Here is an 11,746-nt window from a genome sequence, read left to right on the forward strand (position 1 = left end):
CAGTAAATGCGGTAAATTCGTACGCCATGAGGTAGATTCATACAGGGCAATTAAAAAGCCAATTAAAATCGTTAAATTTTTATTAATTATTACAAAAATATTTATTTATCAAAGAACTAACTTAATAATATGTGACTTGACTAATAGTCGATAAATCTTGAAAAGTAAAAATTAACAATTGCATCCCACGACACTCGCACCCCACCCTTATGCTAACTTGTCTATGTGTGCGTAGACGATTCGCGAAATTATAAGACTCGGCTCGAAATAAAAATTAACGTGCTCCCACCTTGAGATCTGGGGAGGGACTGAAAATTTATTGACAGCGATGTCGAATAATAAGTCAAAACCGTCAAATGATTTTCTCCATACTAAAAAGTATGGACGACGAATGCCAAAAAGTAAGCAATATTTAAATAAAAATTACTAATATATTATGTGATATAATAGAAATTTAACACGGTGAACTTATTATTTACACTTTTGTGTCCCCATTTAACCAAAAATACATGTATAAACTAGCAGCTAAATAGCTTAAAAAATGATAATAGAAAAGGTCGATTTCAGTGTTTGGAGTGATGTTGACGATGAATTTACTGAGTTATTAATACAAATTTTATAATTATCATGCGGTGAAACTTGAGATCTATCTATTAAGATACTGAATGTTTTTTTTCATCCATGATCAATGCTCCAGTTTTAAGATATTTCGAAAACAGTAAGCGCTATTTAGGCGTTCCGCAAGGACTGTCCTCTTAAATGAAGATGGCGGATTCTAACCCAAGCTCTGAATTGTCATGTGGTTAATGTGTGTTTGTGTTTTAAATTAAAGTAATACTCTTAATTATTGACAAAATACACACAAGACATCGACCAATTATTATATTAAGATTATTTCTCATTTAATAATCGTTTTCTTTTTATAAAAGTATTTAAAAACTTTGAGATAATTATTTAGAATTTTAAATAAGATTGTATTTATTTACTTTTCTTTGTTGGTAAAGTTTATTTTTATTAGCATCAATTTAACCAAAATATAGAATAATTATTTCGTAACGCTATTATTATAAAACGCTGTCAAAAGTTATTGAAAATTAAGCTTCAGAATAGTAAGCCCTTTGTAAGAGTATATGCTACAAATAAGATAAAATTGTGAAGTAAACACCAATAACTGTAATTAATTCGAGTCTTTGGGGTTTAAGTGAAAACTCGGTATGTACCCCAAAAATATAAATTATTTATTGCAAATTATAGTTACAATTATTATACAGTTAATAAGGCGGAGCATGTGCTCAACACGAGGCGTCACTGTGAACTATCGTTGTAGGACGCGTGTACGCGTTATATATGATCGCGGCGGCAATTGCTTAAAGGATACCGACACCCGCGGTATCGGGCGGTGTTGGTCGGCGGCGCGATTGATGAGTGCCGCAGTATTTTCCGTTGGCGAGGACAAACGGCACCGCACCGTTGCGGGACGGAACCGACAAAAGGATTTGTCGGCTTGTCGGCATTTGGCAGTGAATCAAACGGTGTTTGAATTTGGCCGACACTAAGAAATCCGGTTTTTCGCTATTTGTAATTAGATGTTTGGCTCCTATTTCAAAAATTCATCCTGTTGTATCCTAAAATACTTGTAAAAATTGTAGTAGTGCTTTATTATTTTATATAATAATGTAAGTTATGGTATGATTCAAAGAGCAAGAAGCCACAGCAGAAACGATTAAAAATACAACGCTACAAATAACAATATGGCGTCGCAATCGTCAAACTAAAAATGGCGTTGGCGTTCACATTGTGACAAGCACAATACTATATTTGTGTGTGACATTGAATAATTTCAATAAATTAATAAACACTCGTTTACCTAATTAAGCGCCACGAAGAGATCGGGGTACATTTGTGAATGTGTTAGTGGTTGGGATTGTGAAAGTTATTAAATAAATGTATTTATGATAATTATATGGCGTGGCGATGACGCAGTTTCTACCACCAAATCTTCTTGCTCTATTTGCGGCACGGGATCCAATTCCCTATCTGCCGCCAGCGGCAAAACTTCCCCATGAAAAGAAACAAAAAGGCTACGATGGAGTCGGCGCTTTTCTCCATATTTTCGAGGTTAGTTAAAATGCCGTGCCGATGTGTTAATTATGCCATATAATCGATTTTTAAATAATTAAATTTCGAAAAGTACGTTAAATACAACACAATTACTTAATATTAATAGTAAGTCTTCTTTTAAGATTCAAAATATTGTGTATGGCTACATAAATATTGTATTTATACTGATGCTTTTGACTATTTACGACGAGTTTGAATTACATGCTTAAGCTTATATATAATTATACATTTAATGGTTTAAATGCGTGTTTATATGAAAAGTAGAATATAAAAAGGTAAAAGTTATATAAAAGAATGTATTTTTGATACCATAGCACCCGTCTGAAACACCTCCACCTACACGAGTTGAGACAAGAGAAGAAAGACTTGAAAGACGAAGACGGGAGCGTGCTGAGCAGACGGCATACAAATTGGAGCAAGAAATAGCATTATGGGATCCCACAACCAATGCACCGGCCACGGGCGATCCTTTCAAGACATTGTTTGTTGCTAGGATAGTAAGTATATATAAATAAATTAAAATATTTTTACCCATTGTAACAAATTTATATGGATTAATCATTTATACTCTATTCCTAACATAAGGGAGGAAAAGCCAAATAAACAACATTTGACAGCAAATTGACGCAATATCATTGATTAGAGCTTGATTAATAATGATATTCACTAAGGATTTGTGGAAAAATTGTGTTTTGATAATCAAAAAAAAAACTGTTATCGGAATTTGTGACATAAAATTAAAGTGAAAATCAGTAATAAAGTGTAACAGTGTTGTGTTATAAATAAAAATATATTAATCGTAAACACTTTATACTTAGATTGGAATAGGCTATTATGAGAAAACATTTTCAGTCAGGCATTACAAAATCTAACACCCACCAATGTAACACACTTGAGTTTATTCCAACACTCCAATGAGCGGTCTTGGAATAAACTCAAAATCTCTTAATTTGCAAATTGTTACTTTTACTTTTTACATAAAAATGTGTACTCATTTATAAGTAAATATAGGTCCAATAAGTAAATAATAACAAATTTATTTGCTTCCAAAGTTTTACTTTGTTAATGTTCTAAAAATCCAATATAACATGTTTAACAATATCAAAAACTAACAACCCATCCCAACTTGCATAGATGTAATTTACTAATGAAGAAAATGTTATGATTTAAATATGTTTTAGATCCTATAGCACTGTGAAATGATGTAACTTTCTACTGGTGAATTTTAATCATATAGATCATTAGTTCTGGAGATTACTCCCTACATACAAATAAACAACTTTCACCTCTAAATAATATTACTATACAAATTCAAGCTTGGTTCATACAAAATTTTATCAAGTTTGGTCCTGTGGTTTGGCCTTGAAAGAGCAACAGACAGACAAATTACTTTCGCATTTATAATATTAGCATATGTAGGTAAATAGTATTTATTGCTCTTTTATATCTGTTACCTACAGTACAGCACACCTATATTTTAATTTATTTGTGAAAAGATATATGTTCAGACACAAGGGATGTACCATTTTAGTTACTAAGGTTGGTAAGCGTTCACAATATTAGAAATATCTGAAAAGTCAGTGATGGTTATTCAGATTAAACCCAGTCATCACTCATATGAAATTCATCTGTTTAACAATTTATCTTCTCTAGAAATAGAAATATAAATCTTTAATAGTGTTTTTTTTTATTTACAGAACTATGACACATCCGAATCCAAGCTTCGGAGAGAGTTTGAAGGGTACGGAGTAATAAAGAAAGTATGTATATATTTATCAATCATTATCTCTATGTATATTTATTTATTGATATATCATAAAATCAAAGTCACTTGGCCACTATTGAATTTAAATTGATTTGAATTTCTTAATATATCCTATATCACTATGAAACACTGGAGTGTGTCTCCATCAGTGGTATCTATAATGAATTATAATTCAGCGCAGTTAACTAGTTTTAGGTTAACAATAACAACCATGACCGATATCCGGCTAGAAGGACCAACTTTTGAAACTGCTCTAATTTGTTCCAGATTCATATGATATATAATAAAGACAATGGCAAACCAAGAGGATATGCTTTCATTGAGTACGAACATGAGAGAGACATGCACTGTAAGTTGATCGGTTAATATTTAACTCGTAAACATAACAAGAGAAGAAATATCGCTGGTATTTTAATTCTTTTCATCTACTAGTTTCCACTCGCGTGTTAGTAGGGGCAGGTGTTATGTCCTTTTGTACCCCTGATCATATATATGGAAATATTCAAATGTTGTCGGTGGAGTAGTCGACTAACGAACTCCCAGTCGCGTTTATCGTTCCTAACGCTAGTTGCGATGTCATTAACTACCAGCCATACTTCTTTGTTGATCCGTATCACTTGATAATGTTCATATTTGTGAGTCTTTATCATAAATATGTCGAGTCGTAATATATTTAGATATTTATAATGAAGAATTCTCCCCGAGCTTGTATGTCTCGTTTTTCTAGATCAGTTCAAACATACAGACAAATACGTTCAATGTATATCAAAAGCTGAACTAACATTGAATTTACTAGTGGTAATGAATATAAATTTATTTCAATATTTGATAATCATCAAATTGTATCAAAATTAAAATAAACTTTACTTGAGTAAGCTTTTTAAGTAAAAGTAATTTTGAACGGTCATATTACAGAATTACAAATCACATCATAACATGTTGAAAAGAACAGCTAGTTACATTTTTATTACAATATACAATTAAATCTATATATATCCAGTCTGAAAGTAAAAAAATACTAACTCCACGCTTTTTTTATCATCAGTATAAATTTGGGAAAGAATCAAATATATATATATATTTTTTTAATTTGCCAATTACCACAACAGATACAAGTTTTCTTGTCACTTATGAAATAAGCAAAACTATTTCTTACTTAATTATAGCATTCAACTTGCCCATCGATTCCTCAAAAATACAACAATCATTTCATATCATAAATCTCTTAAAATTGTTGTTTTTTTAATACTAGTTTCCGCTAGCTTAGCTAAAAGTACCCTATGTGCTATTCTAAGCTATATGCCAAATCTCTGTGCCAAATATCATTCAGATCCGTTCAGCCGTTCTGCGGTGATTGAGTAAAAACATCCATCCATCCAAACTCACACATTTATAATATTAGTATAGGTAAACATGACCTCATACAGTTTATTCTGTTATATATTATTTCTGTGTACGTTACGTAACGTTAAACAAACACGCTCAGTGGTGGAGTAGCGTTAGATAAACAGTTACAAAATTACAGCAATGGTTTAAGTTATGCCCCCTCCATGCGAACTTTCGATCGCTTTATCTTTCGCTCTGTCTCTATTTATTGTATACGGTTTTATATAATTTTTTTTTGTTTTTTATTATTGTTTTAAGTCACACGTGATCATTATTAATAGTTATAAATTCTCAAAGATTGTTAATTTATATTAATGTGTCTGTTATTTTATACATAATATGCAGCGAGAGCAACTTCGTTCCAACCGTTCCAAGTGTCCCACGACAGCAGTTGTTTTTTTTTCACCTTAATTTGTCGTTAAATTTTGCGCCTCGCTAGTGCCACGTGCTTAGAGGCATCCTCGGCTCAACCCCAAGGCCACTTTGTGAATCAAAAACTGATTAGATATTTCAAAGGGGGCGAAGGGAGATTTTAGTTTTTCCAGTAGTTTGAATTCAGACAGATTTAACTATCTAAATATATTATGACATATTTTTTTATATAATACATTCTATAAATTTTTAACAAAGTTAGGTTTATATAAACTGCTTGGAAGGTTTTTTTTTGTAAATGTAATATTCACTGAAATATATTTTTTGTTCTTTTTTTTTTCAAATCAATATATTTGATATTTTTATCTTTTTATTAAAGTGAAATAGAGATAGGGTACAGTCTACAAAACAAAGTTTAGTTCATTGTAGTATTACTTGTTTAACTAGTGGTACCATTCACTCAGCTACCAGCGGATCTATATTTGTGTGCATTAGCAAAATATTCCCGTCATATGAAATATAATTACAATTATAGCGTTACAACTTAAAGTAATTAATTACCAATATAACTTAGGTCTGGTCAAATTAATTTGAAAGAGGTGAAACTTATTTACGTCAGAAACGTTGCAGTGAAATTTAATAATAATACATTAAATAAAAAATAAAACAAATTATTTTGTATACTCTACTTTTAAAGTGTTATAACTAGTAACGGATTATAAAATAACGTTATTTTTATAAAACCCTCCGAGCAGTTTGTAACAACGCGCCCACGTACGTAAGTCGGTTGAATAGTATGTACTGTGATTAATAAGTGGCTTTTTCTATTCACACCACAGACCCAGCCGTATTGACACAACACAATGTCGAGATAACCGGCGTTATAGTATAGGTTTGTATGTGGTAAGATTCGATACCAGCATACAAGATATATATACCGGAAATAGCTTATTGATATTATATGAATGTTTAACGTAACGAGTAACGATTATAATGTTTAACGAGTAACGATATAACGTTACGAAAATAACCGTTATAAAGGAAATAACGATGCTATTTTTTATTTGTTTCGATAAGTTTTTTTTAAAGTGTTACAAAGTGTTGGATTATAAAACTTCACACGTAAGATAAGTATGGAAGTTTATTTAGACATTTATTTTCTCAGACAAAGTTAAAGTCGTTTTTATTTTTTTATTTGGAATATTACTTTTTTTTTTTAAATATGCGCAAGGAACGTAAGTAAAGCGCACCAGGTAATGGTAATGTTAACGCCGCGTCGCTTCGCTGCGATTTAAAAAATATATATATGTAAGTAAAATATTAAGAAGTATATAATTCGGAATACGAAGTGATCGCCGATGGTAGGTATATAGTCATGTCAAATCACGTCTCGGCTCGGTCGGTAGGTATCACAGTAGGTATATGTGTAAATGTCGTGAAATTGTTTTTTTTTTTTTTGTTGACACAATTTAAAAAAAAAACTTTTTCGTATTTTTAAATGTTGTCACATAGAACGTTCGATGTTGCTCATTTCGTATTTAATATCAGCAACGTTGAATGTTAATGGATTTACATGGATTTCTTTTGAACTTTGTCTAAATTAATAATAACTCGTATTTGTTCAATGTCCATGTAAGTCTATTCATTACTGTTTAGAAATATTCCGCGCGGGCGACGTTTGTTCAAAAAGTAGATACATCCCTCCCTTCCACCTTAAAGACATTCAAAGACGTTTCAGTATTTGAAAAAGGAGCTAATATTCAATATACTAGAATTGTTGACGATTTGAAATGTTTATCCCCCCCACTCGCCTACAGTTGCTAATTCCAAAATATGAAATATATAAATGTCGCTCGTCCGGAAGCAAGTCGATGGAGTGTTACATGGTTCCGTGCGATGTGTTCCAGCCGCGTACAAGCACGCCGACGGCAAGAAGATCGACGGGAAACGCGTGTTGGTCGACGTGGAGCGAGCGAGGACGGTCAAGGGGTGGCTGCCGCGGCGACTCGGTGAGCAGGAGTGATCTTTGAACATACAGTACTCGGATACGAAGCGGTTCGGTGTGCAATAATATATCGCGCGCAGGCGGCGGGCTGGGCGGCACGCGGCGCGGCGGCGCGGACGTCAACATCAAGCACTCGGGCCGCGAGGACAACGAGCGCGAGCGCGAGCGGTACCGCCTCGAGCAGCGCGAGCGCGACCGCGACGAGCGCCGCGAGCGCGACCGTGAGTGCCACCATTACGCCACCACCTTTGGACGCTGACCTGATCTGTATACACGGGGTGTGGTTGGAATCACATTCCACATCGTCCCGACAGAAACAAGCGTCACTTTGTTTTTTATTTAATTATGCCGTCATTGCAGGTTCGTCCTATTTCGATTACTCTTAATTGATTTTTGTTAACAGTTCACGACAACCAGCAATCCAGCTTTTGTACAATAATACTGAGTACTGTTACAGTAACAGAACCTTAACACAATCAACAAATATACATATTAAATTGTTAAACACGGATTTTACGCGACAAACGCGACAAAACACGGATTTTATAAAAGGCAGTCTGTATTAACTTTGTATGTGTTTTGAAGGCGGTCGGCGTCGCAGTCGGTCTCGTTCCCGGAGACGTTCCGCGTCTCGCTCGCGCAGACGGGAACGGGAGAGGGAGAAGCGAGACGACGATACCGAGAGGTGAGTGCTTTAATATTTGATGTGTTTGAACTGTCGAGACTTGAGATTACTTGATGGTAGGGCTCTATGAAAGCCCGTCTGGGTAGGTACTATCCACTCATCAGATATTCCACTGCTAATGAACAATATATATTGTTAGTGTAATTGCGTTCCGGTTTGAAGAGTGAGTGTGTAACTACAGGCTTAAGGGAAATATCTTAGTTCCCACGTTGTCGGCGCATTGGTGCTGTAAGGAATGGATAATATTTCTTACAGCGGTGGTGACCTCTGTTATAAAATGAGACGAAAGTAGAATAAAATTGACTGTTCGGTATCCCTAACCGAGTAACAAGTCAATAGTGGCTTAAGCACGAATATTTTAGTACGATGACTGACCTTTTCTCTTAAACGCATGCCTTAATATCAAATTCCATACAGCACCTCCTATTAAACCCCTCAGGAGAAGATTTTCGTAAAATATTTTCCTAGTGTTCATCTCAGTTCCATAAAGAATACCAGTGTATTTCCATTAAACACATACAATAACACGTTGCAACGAATCGCGTCTACCCGCAGACGTCGGCGGCGGTCGCGCTCGCGTTCGGAGCGTCGCCGCGAGCGTCGCGACCGCGACAAGGAGCGCGACAAGGAGCGGGATAAGGACCGCGACAAGGACCGCGACAAGAGGCGGCGGCGGGACAAGGAGCGGAAGGAGCCCAAGGTCAAGCCCGAGGACATCAAGATCAAGGAAGAGCCGCAGGACGGTGAGTTACATTTATATCGTGTCATTTTCTTTGGGGAGAGTTAAGAGTAGAGGAGAGTTAGAGAGAGGCAGCTTATATAAAACAACCGAAATCAGAGCAGAAAGAAAAAACAGACTGGACTCTTCGTTTCTGTTCTGATTAGATAGGTTAGGGGTGATTAATGATGCCCTTGTAGCTTCAGGACACAGTATTAAAATGTAACCTTTTCCCCCTATTAACGAATATGTATTGCAATTCACAGATTATCCAGAGTTCAGCCTGCCGGCCCTCGACGTTCAGATTAAACAGGAACCGAGCGAGGATGAAAATAAATATAATCCTGAGGACGCCAACGGAGACGATTATAACTATTAAACTACACACACACACTCGCACGACTCGTCCGCTAGATTCGACTTCACGTAACTGTGACGCTGGACTATCACCTGTCCGTAACTTCCACTTGAAATCGCTCCAACAGCTAAAATTCATAAATTTAATGAGACATTTTTTGTTTTGCTAACCGTACTTTACTAGTGTGTAACAGGTCGTTGACATTCGTGTCTGTACCACGTGTGTGGTACGTCTGACTTAACTTAGTTCAAATAGCCGACTTGGATAGACTGAGCTGATTGTTCTATGACACACATTCATAAATTTCCACAGTGACACACACAAACTTTAGATGAAATGCTTTTTGGTGATAGATCTCTTTCCAATATATATATGTAAATATTTTATAATTCGGCAATATGTTTTGATTTAACGTAACTTTGTAGAAAGAGACGAAGCGATACTAATCTAGCGTGTTCAATTGAAAGTTAAGTTATCACCGGTTCTGAATGTGGATTCGTCCGATTCTACGAAACTCGGTAGTCACTCCTTTTGTCAGTTATATACGATTGTATCGTGTACATACGCGTCATTTGATCGAATATTACCGCAAACTGGACATGGGAATAGCTCCATATACTAAGCGCGTTAAACGTGTACAGTCAACACAAACATTTCCCTTATTTCCTTGACAAGTTGACACACACAAGTGTTTTACCGACATATTTGTCCAAATATGTCATATAAAATGTCGTTTCCAATGTATAAACATTAATACAATACTGGAGTATAAACTCCAGTTTCCCCCTCCAAGTTTATATTGACGTTTCAAAGAGAATTCACGGTCCGATATAGTATATTTCTTATGTTAGAAGTTATATGAAGAGGCGGAGGGATGTTCAGAAGTCACGGTGAGTATGGGAATCCCCGAGTTTTAGACGATTGAGAAATAGTGGATTTTTTTTATAAACATACGACTGCACTTATAAATGTTTGTCTCCTTAATGGCATTTATAAATAAAGCCGTATGTGTTCGAAGCAATAAACACATGTTCGTTATCTTTGATTGTGTTGTATACAATCTGGATCTTTATTATTATAGCCGTCATTACAAATTATTACAGACAGTCCAGTGTGTTAACATGATACTTAGCTGATGATTATGAGTTCAAACCGGACAAGTATCGATGAATTTTAATTTGCTTTTGTAATTCGTCTCATGCTCGTAAGGACAATTGCTATTATCGGCTCGGAAATGACTCTTTGGATTCAAAGATATCATACATCTCTGCTCCAATGCTTTTTGGTGGATACTCAAGTTGAAGAGTTTTATCCGAGGCATGCAGGTTACTTCACAATGTTTTGTAACGGATTCAGGGGTGTTTATCTAGGTTTGAATTAAAGCATTATATACTATTCTGTTCTTTCTATAATATAGCTATCCCGTTTTAATGCTATATGTTAAAAAGAGATTGTCTTTTCAATCAAATTAGTTGAAGATTTGTATACAACACAATTGATTCATTTTGTAAGATGAACTTTTAGTTCTTAATTTTAAAATGTCCTGTGTTCTAGATAAGGCGATAAAGATTAATAATATATAATGCAGTTTTATTTATTATCCTCACCAACCCTTATTTTAATAACATTTTAGGAGTTAAATAATAATCTCTTTGTCAAAGTTATAGTTATAATGCCAATACCAAATGATACAATTAAAAATGCAGGAAATAGTCGATTAAAAACTTTTTTAATTATGGCACTAATTTAATTAAAAATGCCAATTAAGAATGTCGCTCTTCTTTCTATATTAATAATTTCGTGCAGGTCGTTCGTGATCTGTATTGATTACAAAGACAAAATTACTAGGTTTTTACTAATGTGACCTATTCTTCACAAATATTTCTCACAGCATCAACGTATGGATGGTGGTGACCACTACTTGCAAGTCTGCCTACCTTTTCTCAGTAAAAAAACAATCCGATGAGACGGAAATTGATTTCCAAGACAAGAGTGAAACTGCCAGCTTCTAAACTCAAAGTAGGTACGGATTTCTTAAATTTTTTTAGACTTGTACTTAAGATGGGGCTGCCTAATAATATTATGTATGTATAATGTTAAACAGAGCTAATCTCTAGAAGTTCGAATTAGAAAAAATATTTGTTTGAGTGAGTGGTACCTACTACCTACCCAGAAAGGCTTGCACAAAGCCCTCCCACAAAATATTAATGCAGTACGATTTAAATTACTCATTATTTTATTTCTCTCATTTTATATTCCAGGCAACTGGCACCTCTGCTAACACGATCACAATACCAATACATTTTAACAACCCATCAAAACCTCGCTTCTCACCT

General features: G+C 34.8%; 1 protein-coding gene across 1 annotated transcript; it reads left to right on the forward strand.

Annotated features, from left to right (window-relative positions):
* Window positions 1–1,749: 1,749 nt before the first annotated feature.
* LOC113402773 (U1 small nuclear ribonucleoprotein 70 kDa) lies at window positions 1,750–9,806 on the forward strand. The gene is made up of 9 exons (XM_064220082.1): window positions 1,750–2,118; window positions 2,436–2,618; window positions 3,819–3,881; window positions 4,154–4,235; window positions 7,552–7,653; window positions 7,730–7,870; window positions 8,235–8,334; window positions 8,890–9,077; window positions 9,319–9,806. Exons 1-9 carry the CDS (start codon window positions 1,975–1,977, stop codon window positions 9,429–9,431), a joined length of 1,116 nt encoding a protein of 371 aa, XP_064076152.1. The 5' UTR covers window positions 1,750–1,974; the 3' UTR covers window positions 9,432–9,806.
* The last annotated feature ends 1,940 nt before the right edge of the window (window positions 9,807–11,746 follow it).

The sequence above is a fragment of the Vanessa tameamea genome, chromosome 31 (genome assembly GCF_037043105.1).
Source record: "Vanessa tameamea isolate UH-Manoa-2023 chromosome 31, ilVanTame1 primary haplotype, whole genome shotgun sequence".
Classification (NCBI taxonomy): Eukaryota; Metazoa; Arthropoda; class Insecta; order Lepidoptera; family Nymphalidae; genus Vanessa; species Vanessa tameamea.